The following is a 21,821-nucleotide window of genomic DNA, read 5'->3' as shown; positions in this document are numbered from 1 at the left end:
GATATGTCAATTCTTGCCGTAAGAGATTCTTAGATAAAGATGGATGACTAACACTAGTTTTGATCAAGTTCGAACACATTCGCTCCACCTGCAAAGTATGTCGCAGGACAAATAGCTCACTGTGAGAGAGTAGGAATGTACCGATACTATAATAACGACATATATAGTGATGGTGAACCAATGACTGGGCTAATTAGCTTATGTATGTACGGATGAGTAGTAGGATAATCATCACAATAGGTAGTCGAGCATATTTTCCTAGTGATAACCAATAAGCAACTTCAACATCAGTGGTGGGACACCGGGACATCTAAGTTATAAAATAGTTGAAACTGACGAGGCTCAAAAGGCAAAGAAAGAAGAGAATAATGCAGTAGCTTATAGGGTAGTTAATGCAAATATAATTGCTGATAAAATGGCATATCATATCGGTATGGTTTTCGTAGTATTGATTATGATGTGCCATTTACAAATTTGTGCTATAGATTCATTGGCTGATTCATTCTAGGTTCTGTAATTATAATTCTATGGTTGTGATCATCCCAAAAATAATGTTCAACCCAAAAGAATTCGTAACTAAACAAAAGTGACAAAGTCGAAATATAGCTGCACTGAAAATGTTAGAAACTAAAACTGAATGTGCAATTTCGATAATCACGTGTATGTGTAGTTGAAGGGGACCATCCAAAATACATTAAGTATATCAAAAAGAGACTCCATAATGTTTCACAGAAGTTACTTCCGTTGTTATAAATGAAAATGGGGATAATCCTCGCTTCGAAAAAAAATAATGTTTCAAGGAAGTGATGGGAGAGACTAACCAAGGCCTATTTGATAATTACTAATACGTGCATACGGTACAAGCGTTGCAAAATTATTAAGCTACACAGCGAAACTAATATCCTGTTATCTTTATAGGAAAGACCATGAAGTTGGGTAATTTATATGCGAACCAATTTATTACTAGCACGTTACGGGCTTGCGAGTAACAAGCCACGCCCTTCATGTCAAGGGCATCTCAAGCACTTTGCAAATTGCAAGCCAAATGACAACCCATATACAGACAGAAATTCAGGTTCCCGTGGCAGCTTGAGAATTGGTGCCAGCAGCATCCTGCACTCCCTATCCGAGCAAACATACCAGCACCTTTCTGTCACCCGACACGTCGATTTTGCACACTCGAAGAGGGGCAAAGAGAAGGAATAGTTCCTTCCGTCTTTTTCTGTTGCAACACCGGTATCCCCTTTTTTAGGCTCGCCGTGCAAATACGAGCAACGCGACGTGCCCCGCCGCAAAACCCCACTGCCGGACGTGCAATTTCGCGAAAAGAGCGGTGTGGGACGCGAAAAGGCCCACGCTTTGCTTTTCCCCGCTCCATCCATCCATCCATCCACCACCCTCGGCGGCCTCTGCTTTCCACTGTCGCTTTTGACGCACTCGCCCCCCGCCCCCACGCACCCACCCATCCCCGCCGTCCATCCCCGATCGCGCGGCTCCCCGCTCGCTCCGCCGGAGGCGGGTACGCTCCCCTCCCGGCACGCGCTGGTGCGCCCCCTCCCACCCGTTGCTTTCCGCGGCGGGGGGGTTCGGAATTCCGAAAGCGACCCGTGCCCCGCGCCGGGTGGCGGGCCCGCCGATGTCAGCGTCGCGCGAGGGCGCCCGCGACGGTGAGAAACGGATCGGCGACGGAGGTGCGGGGCCCCGGCAGCCGTCAACGTGCCGCCGGAGCGCGGTCAAAGCGGCGGCGGCGGCTGCATGCGGACGCGGTAGTGGGTTGGGCTAGCTAGTGGCGTAGCACGCGTGGCCGGGGGACGGGAGGAGACTGGGTGGAGGGCACACGGCGAGACGGCCGGCACGGCACGGCGGCGAGGGAGGGAGCCGCCGGTGGATGGGGATGGAGATGGAGATGCGGGATGGGCCGTGGGCGGAAGCCGGATCGGGGGAAAAGGGCGCCGTCGTGTCAACTTTTGCGCCGGTTGCGTGTTAGGTTGTCGTGTGCCGTAGGCCGGAGAAAGCGGTGGGCTCGTCCCGTTCCACGTGCGCGAAAGCATTAGCCATGCTCCGTTTCGCGGCGAGCCACCACTAGCTGCGCTCCTCCCTCGGCGTGGTCGCCGTCGCCGCCGTCGTAGTTGAAAACGAAGCCGCGGATCCTGGCGCGACAGGGGAAACGCACAGGTCAAAGATTTCCTACATTCTTGCACGCCATGGGCTCACGATCCGTTCCCGTGCAGTGCCACGGCGCCACTGCGAGCTCGTTGGAGCTCAGCTGTTCTGTTCCTGATGGGACGAAGATTCGCTGAACAGTTTGCAAGGGAGATCGAGAACCATGGATGGGTGTGGAGTTAGGTCGCGTGCTTTGTCGCTGGCGTGGTGACGGCCAGATAAGGTCGCCAGAGATTTGCTGCTCGTGACGCGCTGCGTCCGGGGGGAGGAAAATCTCGGCCGAATGGGCTGTCCTCTTTGAAATAAACAAGATCAGGCCACCAAAGTGGGGGTGAGCAGGCACCAACGGAGGGAGGGAGGTGGAAAAAGCCTCGCCTTTGCTTTCCGGAAGCATATCCGTCCAGTCCAGTCCACCAGTGCGCACAACCTTGTCTGCTCTTCCGCCGTATCTTTTCCTTGGCGCACGTATTTGGACCTGTCTAATCGCGCTTAACGTGACTGAAAAAAAAAATCGTTCCGACAGCGTCTGCGTTCCGGGAAAAGAAAAGAAACCAGCAGCTCTCTAAAGTTGGGCCTTCCGTCAATATGCTCGCTGGGCTGAGCTGGCTGGTTCTTTCGTGTTTATGGGCCTGAATTTTCCTCGACCTTTCATGATCCATCGACGACGTTTGGCCCAGGTCCACCCTAGTTGCTGTTTGAATTTCCCCAGCCCGACGGCTTAAACCCGGGACCGGGAGGCCAGCCCCGTCCGGTAGGGTTTAGGGTGGGGGACTAGAAGCCGCCGCTCTGCAACCGCAACCGCAACCCCCTGAGGCGGCTGGAAGGGCGTATCTACTCCGGAGGTAACGAGATCCTGATCCGGTCTTCCGAGTCGCAGCCTTGACAATCGCTATCGCTCATATCTGCTGCGGTATTTTCTTGATTCGAGGCGTGCGCTTCGGATGCCTCTCGCTCTGGAGCCGGCTTATTAGTTTTGTGAAATGAATTGTGATGTTTGCCTGTCCATCTGGAGCGTTAGGTGTATGAGTAGGAAAATCGAATCGATTTCTGGTTCTGCAATTCTCCTGATTGTGCGTTCTAGTATCTAATTTGGATTCATCTTTCCTGTTAAAGTTGCGTAAGGCCCCTGGGGAATGGATGCAATTCTCTGGATTGTTCGTTCTAGTATCTAATTTGGATTAATCTTTCCTGGTAAAGTTGCGTAAGGCCCCTCGGGAATGGATGCAATTCTCTGGATTGTCCGTTCTAGTATCTAATTTGGATTAATATTTCCTGTTAAAGTTGCGTAAGGCCCCTGGGGAATGGATGATTGCGGTGTTTATTTTTTATAAAAAAAATCAGATGTATAGAGTGGAGTAGGCTCAATAATCTGTCAAGTTTCAAGTTCAACCCTCTCCTCGTTTCCTTTCTCGGGTCGATTCTTTTGCATAAGCAGCTGTATACAGTTTTGTGTCTGACAACTGGCCAGATTGTGCTTCTTTCAGTGCGTGCGGTTGGTTTCTAGCGAGGACTTGGTGCAATGGCTTTCGCTAGTAGAATTGGAAATGCGCTCAGGAGAACTTCGGTGCCCTCTAGCTCGCCGCTGCTTCAGGCAGTAAGATGCATGTCCTCTTCCAAGCTTTTTGTTGGAGGTATGTTCAGATCGATTTTAATCTCCTCTTCTACCTTCTGGATATAGGGTTTGTTTTATGCTGTCTGGGTATCTAATTCTATTTCTAATCAACCTGCTTGTAGGACTTTCATATGCCACAGATGAAACCACTCTGAGGAATGAATTTTCAAAATATGGAGATGTACTTGAAGGTTTGTTTGTCCAATTAATTTGGCTCGCATTTCTCTGTGGGCATTTTTCCTTGTGCGTTTAACACTTCTCTATTTTTGTATTGCATTCAGCCCGAGTCATCATGGATCGGGAATCCGGCAAGTCAAGGGGATTTGGATTTGTAACTTATACATCCAGCGAAGAAGCCTCAGCTGCAATTACTGCCATGGATGGCAAGGTAGGCCATCATATCTATTGTTTTATTGTCTATCCTTTGAACCGCTTTTATTTGCAAAGGCGAACCCAAAGGTCACCCTTAGGTTCCATGGTTTTACTTGAGGAATAGCACCTCAAGTGTACATTTCTTGAATTTGTTGTATTAGGTCAGAATGTGCAGTGTAGTTAAGGTGCTCCCTGTCATCCAAGATTGTGTTCTTTTCACTGCTTAGACATAGTGTTCTGATAACGGGCACTATCGACCTTCCAAATTCCAATTTCTACTTCTTGTTACATTTTATTAACTCTTAAGTCCCATCTCTTTGTTCAGTTTATCTCCACTTCATGCGGACTAAAACTCCAATAGAAACAAGCAACTGCTAACCGTTGATTTTTAGCTGGGCTCCAATGTTGGACTGTGGTTTCTTTTCAGTAGTTCACTGCATGGATTGATATGGTACCATATATACAAGCAATTGTTTTGACCAAAATATTCTTGGGTTAGAGTATTGCAGCCCCTTTTGCAGAGTTTTGGCGTATGTATTATTGCAATGATTTTTTGTTTATCTTTAGTTTCTGATGCAACAATCCAGTTGGTATATTCGTAAGCACCGAAAGAGTAGATCAGAGCAGTGTATGTGATAAATGACTCCTGTAAACAATTAAATTTACACTGGGTTGATTCGTGCCTAGGAGTTTTAGCTTAGCTTAAAAATAACTGGGCCTGTTAGGGGGAGCTGCAGCTCCAAGAATTCTTGGAGCTGGAGTTGGGGTCAAGACTAGAGGGTTTTTGTGCGAGCTGTCTTGTTTCCATTTTAGACTAAAAACAAAGTCTTAGACCATCTTGGTTTTATCCTACAAACTCCAGATCCTGCAAGAATACAGAAGTTGGAGCTCTCCTGAAACAGGCCCTTATTATTCTGGAATTTTTAAAAGAATAAATTTTATCATTTTCACATGGCAAGTGAATTGAAAAGTTATTTGAGTCTCACGTTGTTGATACTTGTATCTAATAAGCATGCTGTTTCCTGGAACATAAATAGTTTGCTTGTTTGCAAAGCATTGAAACTATTTCATCTCATACAGGAACTTCAAGGCCGACCTGTAAAGGTGAACCATGCCAATGACCGTGCTGGTGGAATACGTGGAGGTGGTGGATTTGGCTCCGGTGGTGCTTATGGTGGTGGAGGTGGATATGCTACTGGTGGGTATGGCGGTGGCGGTGGATATAATTCTGGGGGATATGGTGGTAACAGTGGTGGATATAGTTCTGGAGGGTATGGTGGTAACAGCGGTGGATACGGTGGAGATGGTGGCGGCAGTGGTGGCTATGGTAGCAACTCCAACAATGCTTCTGGTGGCGGATATGCTGGCAACAGTGGTTACAATGATGGAGCTACCAGTGGCGGTTATGCTAGCAACTTCAACAGTGCTTCTGGTGGTGGATACGGCAGTGTAGGAAGCTACGGTACCACTGGCAATCCTGGTGGAAATGCTGATGGGTACAGTTCTCCAAACACCTATGGTGCAGGCAACTACAACGATGCTTCTGGTGGAGGGTATGCTGGCAACAGTGGTTACAATGATGGAGCTACCAGTGGCGGTTATGCTAGCAACTTCAACAGTGCTTCCGGTGGTGGATTCGGCAGTGGAGGAAACTACGGTACCACTGGCAATCCTGGTGGAAACACCGGTGGGTACAGTTCTCCAAACAACTATGGTGCAGGCAATAACAACAGTGGAGCTCCCAGTGGTGGAAGCTTCGGCGGTTTTGGTGGCGGTTTCAGCAATGGAGGTTTCACTGCTGCTGCTGTTGCTGCTGGTGGTGGTCCCAACAGTGGTAGTAACTTTGCTGGAAATGCGACTAGTGTCGGCTTCAGTGGCCACAATAGTGCTGGAGGATTTTCTGGTGGCGGGGCAACAGGATTTGGGGCTAACAAGCTGCAGTACAATGGCCAAGACGACCTGCTGGGCGACAGCTACTTCGCTGACAAGGAAGCGGCGGAGAATAGATGAGAGTGCTGCACCCATTCATGATTCATCTGATGCACGTTGCTGCAGATCCTTTGTTTATCCAAGCTGCATCGGATCGACCGTGATAAATAGAGCAAATAAAAACTTTGTCTGAGCTTATTAGGGTATAGTAGAGCGTACGCTGCTTTAGTTTTTGCGTTCTGTTTCCAGACAAGTTATGTGGTGCTTTTTCAATTTTCGCACTGGTTGGCGTTACATGCTCTTTTTACAAGAAATTGGTAGTTGCATCTCTTACATACTGTTGATTCCTTAATAGCAAGGCCGATTGCCCGAAGCTACCATTGTTAGGGAAGTCCGTAACATGTGGAAGCACAGAGACGGCGAGGCCTTAAACAACGGTACCCCTAATCCATTTTTGAAGTTGTAAATACAGTTGTTTTAACCGGTGCGAATTAATTGTTTTGTATGTATGAACAATTTGTAATTTTTGGTGCTTCAACTCTTTATGCAACATCTACTGAACTTGCAAGCACTTCATCCTTTTTGTGAGTAGTGTAGGAAAGCTATAAGCAGTTAAGCACCAACTCTATATTCTAAGCCATGATCAGAGTGATGGAATCGTCGTCCTCTCGTCCTACATTGTCGTCAATATTTGCATTGGTGCAGAGGCTTAGTTGAGGGCTGGAAGCCTGAAACGGAGTAGTCGTCCACTCCTTCTCACCCGTTGATGCGTCGTCTAACTCCGGACTCCGGTGGTCTGGAGCCACCTCGGTTGAGCTGGGCATCGCCGGCCATTTCTGCCATGCCCTGCCTCCTTGCTAGCAGCTGTTTGTTCTCCAGTGGGCCACCGTCGCTGAAGAATCGTTCTAATCTAAAGGAAAACTAAGAAAGCAGCCGAAGAAAATTAAAATTGCTTTGAAATTTGATTTGTCCGGTTTGTAGTTTTGGTATGGAGGTGGTAGTTTTTTTTTATAAAAGAAAACATCGGTTCTATTATACTGATACGTCATTGTACTAACCTTGCTTTAGTTGACTGAGGTACTAAAACTAGACAAATTTTCTTTGCCGCTGGCCAATTGCCACCAACTACGTAGCATATGCATCATATACACAAATTAAAGCCAAAAGAACCAGAATGATTAATTAAAGTTCGCACAAACATTTTTGTGGTGGTGAAATGAAGAATAGCGCTGTGAGCAGAGGCTCATCCATCTCCCTCCATGTCGCCGCTCACCCAAACTAAGCTGCCATGGTCCGCGTGGCCTTGTGCCCTCTCACACCTGTGGACGGCATGGACACAGAGTCGAGAAGAATGGTGAACGTCTCTTCACTGGTCATTGTTCTTACTTGCATTGGGCCAGCTGACAACGGGAAAATAAAAGGCCGACCCAAAACTAAAAGGTTGTTGATGGACAGTGTTGGTGTCAAACAATTTCAGCACAACAGATTTAGGGTTACACCTTTCAATTGAAAACAATTGAAAACGCGTTGTTCTTTTATAATGTGGTAGGACTCCCTTTTATAACGATCCACGACTTAATTTACATTCCGAAAATATCCTCTCTCAACCACTATATCCTTTATGCCATACATAAAAATTATTAAGAAACACTGTACAAATTGAACTTTTCCACATGGTCACGTTTCTCGTCCAGCCTCGAGGTTTCATCCGCGATCCGAGATGAACGTCCAGCCTCGAGGCGCCTGCTTCATTGAGTCTTGTCAAGAGGTTCCAACCTAGTTCTTCTTCAAGCATCATTCCTGAGTAAAGAGTAAAAAGATAAAAGCTCGGTGTTCGGAACCGACTCTGAACACTCGAGGGTTAACCCAGTGAAAGTTAGTCATTATTGTTGTCAATCATTACCCTCGAATCCTTCACTCAAATACAGAGCAACTTGACCAAATAAACAGCATGCACCTGTATATATGTAGATTAACTAGACCAGCTGCGATTTTTCTACCAAAATTATTGGGTGTACATCTGTACACTGCTTCAGCCCCTGGCCTCGGGGGTGGACGAGTCCACCCCCTCGGTGCGTACCAGCCGTCCGATGCGGCCTGTGCGGCCCACAATGACTGAATCGCGGAAGGAGGCGGCGTGCGCTCTGCATCATCAGATACAGGGACAGGGACACAGGTCGGGCGCCGGAGGCCGTGACGCGGTGCTCCGCCGGCTCCGGCGAAGCAGAGAGAGAGAGCGGAGGGCTTCTCACTAGCTTGCCCGCCGTCGAGATCGACACCGCGGCGTGACCTGATGTTCGTTACTTCAACCTGACTGGCTTCTTGAGTTCCTGTAGCGAGGTTTGGAGCTCATGTTCCTCGCCGGAGCAGTGGCAGGCTGAGCGTCTGCAAACACACTGGTGATTAGAATTTGGGATCAGATGTTCGCCGCGGTCACTGGCCGGCACGTGCTTCGCCTGTAGCGATCTGGCTGCAGACTCTGTTTGTGCAGCCGTGCAGGATCTTGTGTTTGCGCTTGCGCGTCTCTTTAATCTGCAGGTATACTTCTCCACGGCGTGATTTCCACGCCATTCTGACATGGGGGTAATTGTTATGCTCCTCCTAGGCCATCGGATTGTTGAAGCAGCGACAATCCCAAAGGTTCCAGGAAAGCTTCGACATTCCGATCTTTCTCAATTGCTCTTGAGAGGAGTAGATAGATTGTTTCGTCTTGCAGCTGCGTGATTGCAACTCAGCAGTCAGAACATGGTGCCAAATTTTTCAGTGGAATTGTCCTTAGCCGGCCCTTACTGTCGCATCGACGCAGTCGTGATTTTTCTTGCTCAATTGCTGGCGGTTCAGGTCGCCAAGCTCGGACGCAGGACGCCGCGGCTCGGTGGCTCGCCGTCTGAGCAAGAGAAGCAGAGCAGGTCGCCGGCCGCGGCGCCGACCTCGCCGGCTGCCGAAGGGCGTGCGTGGTGCGAGCTCGGGTGGCTTGGCGGCTGGGAAGAGAGAGAGAGAGAGAGAGGGAGTGAAGCCAGGGATGGTCGGAACTCGGCGGCGCTCCGGCGAGCCGCGGCGTGAGGCGGAGGCAGCGTTCGTCGCGGCCCCAGGGGGTGGACGGTGGTTCAGATACCGTCCGGGGGGTGGACGGTATTTCAAATACCGTCCACCCCCTGAGTGCCTAGCTGCCGTCCGATGCGACGTGGGCGGTCCAGATTAACTGAATCGCGGACAGAGCCGTCGTGCGCTCTGCTTCGTCAGAAACAGGGTCGGGCGCCGGAGGCCGTGGCGCGGTGCTCCGCCAGCTCCGGCGTGGTAGAGGGAGAGGAGGGCTTCTCACTTGCTTGGCCACCGTCTGAGAGCGCCACCGGCGGCGCGACCTGAGGTGAGGGTTGCTCACGCTGAGGGCCGTGGGCTCGGTTGTCGTCGCGGGAGTTGCTCGCCAGGAGCATTCGGGTTGGGGATCGTGGTCATCGTCTCATCGATTCAATCAGATGTTGGACGCCGCCACCGGCAGGTGCGAGCGCTTGGACGCCGGCAAAGACCGGAGGGCGGCAGCTACACGTGGTCTCTACCCGAGGCGTGTTGCTGTACATGCCGCGCCCAGAAAGAGCCGGTGGCCGGGGCCCGAGGCCTCCGGTCAGCATGGCAGGTGTTCGTTCAGGTCCAGGAATCCTTTCGTCGTCAGGTTCAGGTGTTCGCCCATGCCCGGCCGCCGGACGGTGCTCCGCTTCCCGTAACAGACGGTGCACTGCCGTGTTAGCAATCGAGGTTTAGGGGGTGATACACCCCCATAAATTTTAGTACATGTCACATCGGATGTTTGATACTAATTAGGACTATTAAATATAGTTTAATTACAAAACTAATTACACAGATGGAGTTTAATTCGCGAGACGAATCTATTAAGCCTAATTAGTCCATGATTTGACAATGTGGTGCTACAGTAACCATTTGCTAATGATGGATTAATTAGGTTTAATAGATTCATCTCGCGAATTAGTATAGGAGTTCTGCAGTTAGTTTTATAATTAGCTCATGTTTAGTCCTTCTAATTAACGTCCGAACATTCGATGTGACCCTCCTAAAATTTAGTACCTCGCATCCAAACACCCTCTTAGGTGAGCCCCAACTTCAGAGCTGCGGTCCCATCCGCGAACTGCATCTGTTCATCTTGTTCACACATCACATGGAACAGAGAGGCTCAACTCAGCTCACACTGTAGTGGCATCTGCTCATCTGAAAGTCTGAAACTTCTTCCCTTCCTCTGCTCCCAGTGCCACTACAATCTCCTCCGGTCCTCTGGCTGACGCCTGTACAAGGTTGGTTCACTCGTGCACCATCGTGCAGTGGACCCAAGCATAGAGACGGCGAGGCCTTCCACAACAGCACCCCTGCTCCAGATATGCTGTTTGGGGGTCAGCAACATATTGCAGTTTTTTTTTTTCAAATTCAGGCATTATTATTCATATAATTAATTTGTTAAACCGTGATAAAACAAAAAGCTGGAATAGCTCAGTTGGTTAGAGCGTATGGCTGTTAACCATAAGGTCGGAGGTTCGAGCCCTCCTTCTAGCGCATTTATTTATTGTTTATCTTCCAACAATTTTTTCTTTTTTTATATCTCCAAAAAGAACATATTTTTTTGGGTATCATTTCGTTTTTTTTCTTTTTCGACGGGCCGCGACTCAGCGAACAGAATCCCAAAGAGGAAGACGGTGTTCATCGCAGAGCACGAGCTCCCCTACCTACCTACGCCAGAAGAAATTCCTACACGACGATCCGGACATACAGCGTATCTTCGGCAATCTTCCCCCCTACCTACGCCAGAAGAAATTCCTCAAGTATGAGGTCCAGATCCACCTGCGGAGCATCGCTGATTTCTCCTCGAGGTCGCCTTCCCCCGTCACCAGGCCCGTCGCTGCCATCCAGCGACGGCGACTCCGGCCACGATGGAAACCCGGCCCATGGGTATGGGGAGTCCCATGGAGACGGCGGGCCACGGCTCCACGGGTTCCACTGCTCCCGAGGCGTGCCTGATGGGGTTGATGGTCGACAGAGCGGCGGTGGCAACGTCACCAGGAGATCGTGGGCGCCTCAGCCGAAGGCGGCCCCGGCTGTCCTGCTGCTCACCCAGGCGCCGCCGCCCACCTCCTCGCCGGCGCAGGACGACGCGGCGCTGCGGGATGGCACAGCGGCGGCGATGTCGCCTGCTGAGGCACATACCGTGTCGCTGCTCGCCCAGGCGCCGCCGCCCCCCTCCTCGCCGGCGCAGGACGACGCAGCGGCGACGACATCACCACCGGAGGGCGATACGACCGAGTCAATGATTCTCACCAGCAAAAGCGAAAGCGCAGCTCCGACGCCTCAGCCTGAGTCAGAAGGTCCCACGCCACCACTGCCTACGTCTCTGAGTGGGGCTGGCGGCCACTTTCCGGAAGCGGAAGCCGACAACAAGGGGGAAGCACCCGTGCTGTCGTTCCCGGAGTTGGTGGCCTTCGAGGAACAGTGCCCCGTCCGCGACTGCCACGGGGGTGCCTCTGGCGATCCGATGCTGTTTGTGTAATCCATCGCACCAACCCCAAAGTTGATGCCCTCGGGGACCCGCCCGGAGGGAGGCAGCGCCGCCCCCACACCAGCTGACGCCTTCGCCAGCTATCAAGTCGTACCGGTGCAGGGTGCGCAGCGCTGCGGCCCGTGACAAGGCCGCCCTGCCACCACCAACCTTGCTCAGCTTTGAGCAAGCCTGCGAGCCGACGACGGAGTCAGCCGAGGACCAGGAGCTGGATCCATCGGGCGAGGCTCAGCCGCCTTGCGAGCCGACCGCTGAGGCGACAGAGCCGGGAGGATCTCTCGATTCCGAGCTACGCGTGGTTCAGGGAAACGAAGCCCAGTCAAACAGAGGAACCGGCCCAAAAGCTAGACGGCCCGACATCGACCCCACGCCGCGGAAGCGTACCAAGACATAGCCCAGCCCAAGCCTGGAGGAGGCCAAGGCCGCGACGGCAGCCTTCCTCGCCAGTGTCAGTCAAGCACTCCAGGTGCCCCTGGCGAGCATGCCAGCCAGGGGAGGCGCTGCCATGGCAATGTCGGTACCGGCCACACCAACTCAGTCCAGACCTCGCCGTAGCGGAAGATTGGCCAAGCAAACTCTGAACTCCACGGTTCGTGCATCCAAGAAGGGTGAGGTGCTCGTCATGCGCAAGCTTGGCCTTTGCTCCACTGATGGACCTGTGCCAGACCAGCCTCACCCTCAGTTGGCTTCGATCTTCCAAAGGCCACTGGACGCAAAGTACTTCTGCGCCATCAGGGACATCTTCCCCGCTACTCAGGCGCTTTCAGATGATGATGTGAGGGCGGTAGCCGTTCAGCTGAGCGGGGCGATCAGCGTCTGTTGATCAGCCGGGCGCTGCCACTTGGTCGCCATTCTTCATGGATCAGCAAAACTACAATATCCTCGTGCGGAATACTCGCGGATTGAATGTGCGATGTCGTCGCGACAATCTCCGCGAGGCTGATGTCGACAAGATCGAGTTCTTTGACGAGCTGCGTTCAATCCAAACCTCCATTGGTTGCACCTGTATGATCGCCGGGGACTTTAGTCTCCTTCACGCATCCAACAGCTCTGGGCTGACCGGCGACAGCAACGGTTGGCCTAGGCTCAGGGGATCATGTACAACATTAGCTAGCTAGTGTGTGCGTGTTTTTTCTCTTCAGGTTGTAAACACCTTATGTGTAATGTGTCCGTCTGCATGTGCCTGGTTTGACCCGCGTTGTAACCAACAATTTCTTCTTAATACAGAGGCAGCTCCCCTGCGTGTTCTCAGGAAAAAAAAAAATGGGATTCAGATTCTCCATTCGCGGAGAATGAAGCCTGGACATCACTCCTGGTCCTAAATCGATGTCATCACACGCTAGCAAAATATATTATCCTTACTACTCCCTACCGGCTGTACAAGCACACGTTGAAGCAGCCTTCACAAATCACAACACTCTTGCAGCAGCAGCATTGATGTAGCTGGCAGCTCCGTCCGCATCCAGTTGCTCCCCTTCCACTAGTCCCTTTATCAGAGTGGCGGCGTAGGTCTTTGACGGAGGTGCTAGAGGTAGCTCACCAGATTTGTACCGCTCAATATCTGATGAGGGGCACCTGCAGAGACCGGAGGAAAGTTAATTAAGCATCACATTGCGAGCATAACACATTCTGACTGCCCTTAAAAAGGTTGCATTGAACTGTCATCCCCAAGTGACAAATTGGGGCAAAAGACTTAATAATGGGTACAATAAAACTCACGTCACGGTGAGAATTGGAAGTTCATCCTCGTCCCCAAGATAAAGTACATTGGAGTACCAGCTATCCTGCAAGAAATTCATCTATCAAACATTAGCTATGTTACAGAACTTTTTGAAACTCAGCATGACACGTAGATAATGGAACAGAAATAATATGGTGTCAGAATTATGCTCGTAAGGCTGGTAGTGGAATTTGTCTATTGATGAGGTGAAACTGTTACTTAATTTTATATTTTTAGCTTTATCTTATTAAAACCAGACTTTCTTTTAAACATCGTTTACGATGTCAACAGAGATTCAAATTAGCTTAAGAAAGCATTGCTAAGCTAAAATGAACTTGAATGACCCAAAGAGGCTGTTTCTGGCTCCTTGCTAAACAGATTAAGATTAAAAGTTCATACAAACATCAGCTTAAATTTTCAAGGAAACCATCAAGGTAAAAGTGACCTATGTCGCTATGGGAAAAGAACTTGTCATCTATCGATAAGCTCCTGGAACAGCAGCCAGACTGACATATGTTTTGGAGTGACGTGTTCAACAGTGCAATGTTATTTAATCTCATTTAGCAACATAAAGATTGTATACAAAGGGAAGGGTACAATTATCGAACTGTGACAGGCAAAACAAACCTTGATAGGTTCAAGATGAATAGCTTTATTTGTAGACATAAACTCCACTTCAGATGAACCAATCAAAGGAGAGTCAGGATACACAACATTTCCATCTGTCCCATCCTCCAGCACTAGACGATTCTCTTGAAACAAGATATCATTGAACTGCTCCAGCCTGTTGAAGAGGGGCAAATTAGATGAGGTGTGGAGTGTTAACAGAATGCCACCCTGCCTGAACTCAAAGATAAATACTCCCTCCGTCCCAAATTACTATTTGTTTTGGATTTTCCAGATGCATAACTTTTGCTATGTATCTAGACATAATATATATCTAAGTGCATAACAAAAGTTATGTACCTAGAAAAGCCAAAACGAATAGTAATTTGGGATGGAGGGAGTAGCATGTAAATGTGGCATACATACGTTATTTTGTACATGCAGACATAAGACTTCTCATTGTAGTTTATCTCAGGGTTGAGGAAAGCAACACCACCAGTACCCCAACAAGGGGTAGAGGATCTACCGAAAAGCAACCTATGAGGCACAATCTTCCACATGATTCCTTTTGGTGAGCTCGTGTCACGTGATCCGCAACATGGTATACTCATACCCTCAGCCTGTCACAGGTAAAACAAAATAGAAATTTATCTTTCAAAGCATACTGCTTATAATATAAAAAGATCATGGAGGTCACAACGGCAGTGACATTACTCAAGTAATAAAAAAAAGGGTGTACCCAGTGCGAAAGCTCCCACACAAGGTGAGGTCTGGGGAAAGGAATTCCTAGACGGCCTACCCTTGCAAAATTCTTTTAAAATTCTGCAAAGAGGCTGGTTCGAACCCAGGACCTCCGGGCCACAAGTGGAGAGTTTTACCACTGCGTCAGGTCCACCCTTCAAAAAGGGCGTACCCAGTGCGAAAGCTCCCACACAAGGTGGGGTCTGGGGAAGGGAATTCCTAGACAGCCTTACCCTTGCAAAATTCTTTTAAAATTCTGCACAGAGGCTGGTTCAAACTCAGGACCTCCGGGTCACAAGTGGAGAGTTTTACCACTGCACCAGGTCCGCCCTTCAGTGACATTACTCAAGTACTGGAATATATTTATATATCCCAAGAGAATCATGGAGGTCACAACGGCAGTGACATCTAACAAGTAGAACACACTGATCAAAGGAACCAATGCTCGTTGGTCCTTGCAAAAACATTGAGTTTTGAACTTTACCTTCCCCCCTTCAATATAGCATAGAAACCTTGGCTTCCACATGTTTGAACCAAAGCTGGCATACCAGACATAAATTCTTGATAAATCTGATCGCCAAGCGAGAGATAAATCAGATATTCTTTTGGACAGTACCACAGATACACCTTTATCTACTTGTACTGAATCAGTTGGATGATGTTCTGCTGTTGAGCAACTTGAGGCAGTCTTCACTGCAAGGTTGTCTTCATCAAGTTTCATTTTTGAGAGGTGTTCACTTATAGCATCATCAGCAAATTGAATAACATTGACTGATGAAACAGCACCAGAGAGCTCATCAACATCTTCACTGTCAGGCTCAGAATCAGAGGAAGCGTAGAGCTGTTCATTGCCATAAGGAAACATGAAAGGAAAATTATTCAAGGCTGACTACTGGATTAATGTGTCTCTATGATTTGTATCTCAACTGTCAGGAAGTCTCAATGCAACATGCCACATAAATGATAAATCAAATGTAATACAAGATAGTTGTAGATAAACATCAACAAAGTTGAGCTATATAACTCACATATGTTTTCCATAAGCAAGGCACTCAGGAGTTAGGATATAGCAATACACATGAAGGCTGAAAGCATTTCTCAGCATTTTCAATGGTGTGGCATGTGAGTTTGGGCTCACGGTGTCAACATTAGAGAGGGCTTTCACAATCACACATTTATCACCATTACACAGGAAATTCACAATCATCTATTGGATGATACAGAAATCTCTTTTCCTAATGTTCATTGTTCTAAAAAATTATAACATGTAATTGCTTATGAACTGAGCTTCTTAACGCAATTGGCACAATTCATGTTCATGCGTTCACCTTTTGAATTAATTGAACTACACTATGCTACTGTATTAAACACTGAACTGAAAATTCTGACCTGGCAATGGGGGTAAAAGCTGGAACTATTTTGACAATATATCTCTAGAAAAGGAAAATATACCTCACTTGGTGAAGGCTTAATCCTCAATGATAAATTCTCTGGCAGCTTGCTACTCAAAACAGGCCAGCATGTTTTCAATTCATTGCGTACCTAGTCAATATGGAGTTCAAAAGACAAAGCATGACTATAGATGTCCACATGAAGTAAAGAGCCAGACAGAATAGTGCATCCACATCATTACCGCTTGTATAACTCTCCATGTAGATTCAAATGGCTGCATCTCTGGAGAGCTGAACGTGAATTTGTCTCCCAAGAGAACTTTTGCACAAGCAGAAACTGAATTTGCTATGGACCTAAGGTTATAACCTCCTTCAAGGGCCATCACTATCCTTCCTTTAGCAAATCCTAATAGCTGCAGGATTTGGCATATAAGTAGTAAGAGCAGGCAATGGGTTTTTAGAAGGTTCTTGTATGGGCTTTGCATGATAGGCGCAAGTGTTGATCAGCACAGTGGAAAGCTCAAGATGTATAGAAGAAACACTAGACAGATGGAAGGGATTAAATGAAAATCTTCTAACAGGCATTGAAGATGCCACGTTAGAGCTTTAGACAACTTTGATCCATCTAATCTATTCCAGTTCATCCCAACTCTTTTGAAAGTTCAAGCAAGACTATTGACTTCTTTAAGGACAGTGAAGTGCATGATGTGGTGAAATCTGATTAAAAGCTGTTTTTTTTCTGCAACTGTGTACCTTTGTTAGTAGCAGTGCATATCCATTTGGTGTGATACAGCAACCACCGAGAGGATCACCCAGTGCTAACCATGAAAAAACAAATAGAGTAGAATTTCAAATCCAATGAATGATAAGAACAGACATGATCTACCACATAGATGCACCAAAAGAATATATTTTAATATCGTGTATCCAGAATTCAATACCACAAGAAAAGGTTCCCGAGATTTATAGATTCCTCAGCAGAAATCTCACTTCTTATGCAACAACGTAATTACACAGATAAGTTGGACTAGTATGTGCTCAGTTAAGAAACTACAACTTGTTGGTTGTTAGTACAATGTTGCCTTGGTTTATATAAATGCTTAAAATAACGAGTTGTTATTAAGTTAAGAGAATAAAAGAATTTTTCATCTATATACCTGCATCAAACCCAGCCGATACCAATATTATATCAGGATCAAAAGCTTCAGTGACAGGAAGCAATACATGGTCCCATGCAGCGATATAATCAGCATCACCACACTTCCCATGCTCCCAGGGAACATTAATGTTATACCCTTTACCAGCTTCTTCTCCGATGAAACAGTGAGAAGCATCCCCTTCAGCAGGATAGAAGCTTCCAGAATCAAATCTATAGAACAAACATTCGAACAATAAATATTTGATTATGGCTTCATTAAGCTGGCAACAAACATGCATTAAAATGAATAGCTTATGATCCAAGATTCAATTGATTATTATGTTGATTGCAACAATGGACGTGTTCCAATTTTCCAAAGAACCAAAAGAAAAAGGGCTGTGTATTGAAAATCAACCACAATAACACTACAGTGAGCTAAAAAGAAGTCTATCTTATATAAGCATGCAAATAGCAATTACATACTAAATTTATAAGTTTGTCATATCAGTGAATTGGTTGGATATTTCAACGAGGCGTCTTAGCCACATATCACAGGTTACAATCTGTGAATCCATCTTAAGCTAGTTAATAGAACAATAGGTCGCCTCAAGTACCAAAGACAAATGCAATGAATTGGTTATCACATCTAAAATAATCAAGGGTTAGAGGGCAACAATTTGGATAGCTACTCGTACTATAGTGATGGGAATGGGCACTTAATGCTATTCAACATTACCTTAGATTTAGTGTGCACAAAACGGGATAGCGCCAAATATGTGACAGGTGATCTTTTTACTAAGAAAATAGGCACCAAATTTGAGCAGAAAGGGACGCAACCTAGGTGGTAAGATTGACCGATTGAGAGTGTACACTGCACCTCCCACCAACTGAGCTGGGCTCAGTTTCTATCACTACAGTTGTGCACATGATGGCCAAAGTGTTTGGTCAGTGAGTTCCATGGCACAATACGTTGTACAAACGAATTAGAGGTGAAGAATTTTGATACTGTAAAACTGGCACTTAAGCGATTATGCGAGAAGCATGCCATCAACCAACTCTTGGAGTGATACAATGATATGATTTGATATTTTTCATGCTGTAAAGGACAAGTAATGAACAAGGTGAATTTGTGGAATGCAAGCGCAAACCACACTTGATCACGGCATATAATCAAACAGCATCAAAATACAGCCAGCGCTCAACCTCAAACAACTTTGTTGATACCACGCAGATAATCATTTGAGGTCTCAAGTTTCTCTATTAACAGCAAGTATCCAGTGTTTGCATGGAAAGGAAACCGGGATGTCGATACCATGGCTGTTCCAAGACCAATAACTCTCAAAACAAAAGATAAAACAACTGCTATAACTTTGCTAACATCATATTGCAATAGTAGTTATTCTACTATGAAGTTTAAACAAAACTAGCAAAGCAATGTCAAGGTGTCTTGTCAAACCTGTGAACTGAAAAGAACAATACACAAGGATCATTGTAAAACATTTTCTGTGTTCCATTTCCATGGTGAACATCCCAATCGACAATCAGTATCTTCTTGATACCCAAATCAGGCTGCAACAGAAAGAGCAAAGTTTGTAAGTGAACAAAACACCTTATTTGATCGTATTAAAACAAAGTGTAGCGCTTGCTTCTTTGTAGGAAGTGATAAACATCGGTAGCACCTTTTGATGTAAACCCCACAAAAAAAAACAGCACAAAAGTTTCAACACCTACCCTCTCATTTAAGAGATAATTAGCTGCAACTGCCACATTGTTGAAGAGGCAAAATCCCATTGCCTCATCATGTTCTGCATGGTGGCCTGGAGGTCTGACTAGGGCAATAGCAGAACTTAACTCACCAGCAGCAACTTTCTCAGCAACCTAAATGCCAAAGAATCCACTTTTCAGTGATTTCCCCCCGATAAGATGGGACATAATAGCTACAGAAAAGTAGAAAACGTGCTTATGCAGTGAATGAAACGAAGATGAAAATTACCTCTATGACAGAACCAGCTGCAAGAACAGCAGACTCTGAGGAACCCTTGTTGAAGTAAATGGAATTGTATTTCCTAGCAATCTTGTTTCTGCTGGAATCATATTTCTTCGAGCTGATTTCCTTCATCAGCTTTATATGGTTCTGGCTGTGAACAGAAGCTATATACTTGTCCTCAGCTTCCTTCGCCTTAAGGACCACACACCTGGAAGAGAATTATGTTTAAATAGCATCGCAGAACCCCACCGTCATCCTCAATAAGAGTAAAAGCAGCACGCTAACTTGCTAAGCAGAACAATGAACCAGATCAACAGCACATAAGCTGCGATGCTGGTGTTCCAGGTTAACCTTACTCGCATCGAAGTTCATGATTTACATTTGTAAGAGTATAATTGAAGCATCGATTTCTGGCAAGGAGTGGATGCGGTGTTTGAACTACTAAATGTCCCAACAAGTTAATTTGCTTTGCAATTTTTTTTTTCGCATAGTGACATTTCGGATTTCAAGACCTAAGCCTAGGGGAAAAAATCATGAACCCCAACACTTCCCGAGCTAATTTACAAAAATAACTAGAAGGTCAGTCATCAGATCGGATGGGCACGGCTGTACGGCACAACAAATCAACAACAGCAGAACGAGCGAAGTGAGTAAAACACAGAGGCACGCGGACGCCGAGGCTCTCGTCTCAGGGAATTCAGCAAAACCCCGCGCGCGCCTCACCGATCCCCACCGAAACCACGCCGCTCTTCAACTCTAACAAAAGACAAGGGAGCGGGGCGAGCGGCCACTGGCGCCGTACCTGGACGCGACGCCCTCGGCGCTGAGCTTCCGCCAGATGGCGCGCAGCCGCTCGGGGTTCTCCGGGTGCTCCTCCCCGTCGGGCGTCGCGTGCGCGCACATCCGCTCGTCGTACAGCAGCCCCACCCGCGCCGCTCTGGACGCCGCGACCGCTGGGGGAGCCGGAGCCGCCGCCATCGTGTGCCGGCGACAGCCTCTTGCGACGGAGAGGCCGACCACCCCGGACCCGGAGGACGAAAGGGGCGAGCGAGGCGAGTCGGAGGCGGGGGAATTCAAGGGTGTCCGCTCCGACGACACCTCGCCAGTCGCCTCGCCACTGGTCGTGCCTTCGTGGGCGTGCTCGGATGTCGACGTGGGTCCCACTTGAAAATGGGCAGTGCCGGGCTGTCGTTTTGAGTTTGGCTGGGGGAAGGAGGGCGGCGGAGGGCCAATGGAGCGTGGACCGGCCTCGAATCGGGCCCATGTTCCCTTTTGCTGTGTTTGCTACACACGGCGCGGCTTCGCGTGTGATCGAATCATTTCTGTTTCTGCTTGTTACCTTTTTTCCCATCTGCGTCACTCTCTGCATTTGCGATTTTGCAACAGTTTGCATGTACGGGAAGAAAGGCAGGTTAGGTTGCTTTGTTTCCAGTACACTACTCTCTTTGCCCATCCCGCATTTTCAGTTTGGAATTTGAAGCTGTGGCATGCCTCTTCTGCCCCCTCGGCCCTGGGCTTCGGTGCCTCCTTTACATCACCCTAACCAGGTGACAGTGGTGTCACAGACCGGCAGGAGCGGATTTGGGCCCCGGGCTGCCTGGGCTGCAGCCCGGGGCAAGGTATAAGAAGACTGGGAATAAGTTTTATAAAAATGGTATAAAAAAGTTAAGCAGCCCATTAGCCCACCTCGACGCGAAGTGAGCCCAGCAGGCTGGAACCCTAGCCCTGGCCGGCTGGCCGCGCGCCTCCCGTTCGTACTCGCCTTCACCCCCGGCCCCCGCAGCCCCGCCGGCCAGGTCGCCGCCTCACTGGTCACCCCCCCGGCCCCACCGGCCACGCGCCCACACCCCCATGCGGCCACGCCCCCGCCGGCCGTCGGCTGAGCGGCAGCGCGTCAGTTTGCCAGGCACCGACCACCGGCTAAGCAGCACTATGGCAGCGCGCCGGCAGCTGAGCCGCTGAGGGCAAGCAGCTGCCAAGCAGCAGTAGGCACAGGCAGGTGAGATACTACGGAGAGAAATTCATTACTTTGCAACATTCATTACTTCATTGAGTTGAGTCTTACTTTGCAATTGCAACATTTCACATCTTAGAATGGATAGGTACTATGCTAAAAAAGATGTGTCATAGAGTAGTACCGAAACTATAGAGAGTCGGGTTTAGCAAAAAAGACCACGGATTGAACTTGATATGAGAGATATGGTTGCTGATCCAGGAGACAGGAAATCAATTGATGATTTTCATCATAACATTAGGGATGAGGCTAGGAGAGCATATCTACAAATAGGTCCATATAGGCTAGCTGGTCATAAGTTTCCAAAAATGAAAAAAAGATGGTAAAGGCCAATCAATAGGATTTGTTGGATCATGGTTTGATCAATTTGATTGGTTAGAATACAGTGTAGCCAAGATGCAGCTTATTGCTTTTATTGCTATCTATTTAAGCCACAACAAATTGGGTTTCATAGTAATGATACATTCACCAAAGTTGGGTTTAGAAATTGGAAGAATGCAAAGGATTCTTTCAAGGAGTATGTTCAATCAATTGATGGCTTTCATAGTAACGCAAGAAAGCGCACACTTAATTTTAAAAATCAGAGGCAAA

General features: G+C 47.9%; 2 protein-coding genes and 1 non-coding gene across 4 annotated transcripts; 2 read left to right on the top strand and 1 right to left on the bottom strand.

Annotated features, from left to right (window-relative positions):
* The first annotated feature begins 2,850 nt into the window (after positions 1-2,850).
* On the top strand, positions 2,851-6,411 carry LOC117846593 (uncharacterized). 2 transcript variants are annotated; one of them, XM_034727816.2, is made up of 5 exons: positions 2,851-3,005; positions 3,648-3,794; positions 3,898-3,966; positions 4,057-4,163; positions 5,228-6,411. In XM_034727816.2, exons 2-5 carry the CDS (start codon positions 3,683-3,685, stop codon positions 6,155-6,157), a joined length of 1,218 nt encoding a protein of 405 aa, XP_034583707.1. In that variant the 5' UTR covers positions 2,851-3,005; positions 3,648-3,682; the 3' UTR covers positions 6,158-6,411. The 2 variants fall into 2 exon arrangements, with proteins under 2 accessions (XP_034583707.1, XP_034583708.1); XM_034727817.2 differs by having other exon boundaries at positions 2,890-3,005; positions 3,632-3,794.
* A 4,151-nt stretch (positions 6,412-10,562) lies between these two features.
* Positions 10,563-10,636, top strand: TRNAN-GUU (transfer RNA asparagine (anticodon GUU)). The gene has a single exon. It is a non-coding gene; the product is annotated as a tRNA-Asn (tRNA).
* A 2,195-nt stretch (positions 10,637-12,831) lies between these two features.
* LOC117845040 (histone deacetylase 5) lies at positions 12,832-20,376 on the bottom strand. Its single transcript, XM_034725913.2, has 13 exons — positions 20,019-20,376; positions 19,223-19,424; positions 18,961-19,107; positions 18,686-18,798; positions 17,249-17,460; positions 16,845-16,909; positions 16,334-16,504; positions 16,153-16,242; positions 15,185-15,541; positions 14,386-14,579; positions 13,981-14,137; positions 13,353-13,417; positions 12,832-13,208 (listed from the first exon to the last, which is right to left on the bottom strand). The coding sequence occupies exons 1-13, from the start codon at positions 20,192-20,194 to the stop codon at positions 13,043-13,045; spliced, it is 2,115 nt and encodes a 704-aa protein (XP_034581804.1). The 5' UTR covers positions 20,195-20,376; the 3' UTR covers positions 12,832-13,042.
* Positions 20,377-21,821: the final 1,445 nt, after the last annotated feature.

Source organism: Setaria viridis, chromosome 2 (genome assembly GCF_005286985.2).
Source record: "Setaria viridis chromosome 2, Setaria_viridis_v4.0, whole genome shotgun sequence".
In the NCBI taxonomy this organism is placed as follows: domain Eukaryota; kingdom Viridiplantae; phylum Streptophyta; class Magnoliopsida; order Poales; family Poaceae; genus Setaria; species Setaria viridis.
Note: the sequence above shows the minus strand (reverse complement) of the source record. Positions and strands in the feature narration are given on the sequence as shown.

Bases quoted from the DNA above. Each gene is read 5' to 3' on its own strand.
- LOC117846593 (XM_034727816.2), top strand. From the start codon at position 3,683: ATGGCTTTCGCTAGTAGAATTGGAAATGCGCTCAGGAGAACTTCGGTG. The intron at 3,967-4,056 runs GTTTGTTTGTCC...TATTGCATTCAG, and splicing joins ATATGGAGATGTACTTGAAG to CCCGAGTCATCATGGATCGG. The intron at 4,164-5,227 runs GTAGGCCATCAT...CATCTCATACAG, and splicing joins TTACTGCCATGGATGGCAAG to GAACTTCAAGGCCGACCTGT.
- LOC117845040 (XM_034725913.2), bottom strand. From the start codon at position 20,194: ATGGCGGCGGCTCCGGCTCCCCCAGCGGTCGCGGCGTCCAGAGCGGCG. The intron at 16,243-16,333 runs GTAATGATGTGG...CATATTGACTAG, and splicing joins CATGGAGAGTTATACAAGCG to GTACGCAATGAATTGAAAAC. The intron at 13,209-13,352 runs GTGAGTTTTATT...CGGTCTCTGCAG, and splicing joins CTTCCAATTCTCACCGTGAC to GTGCCCCTCATCAGATATTG.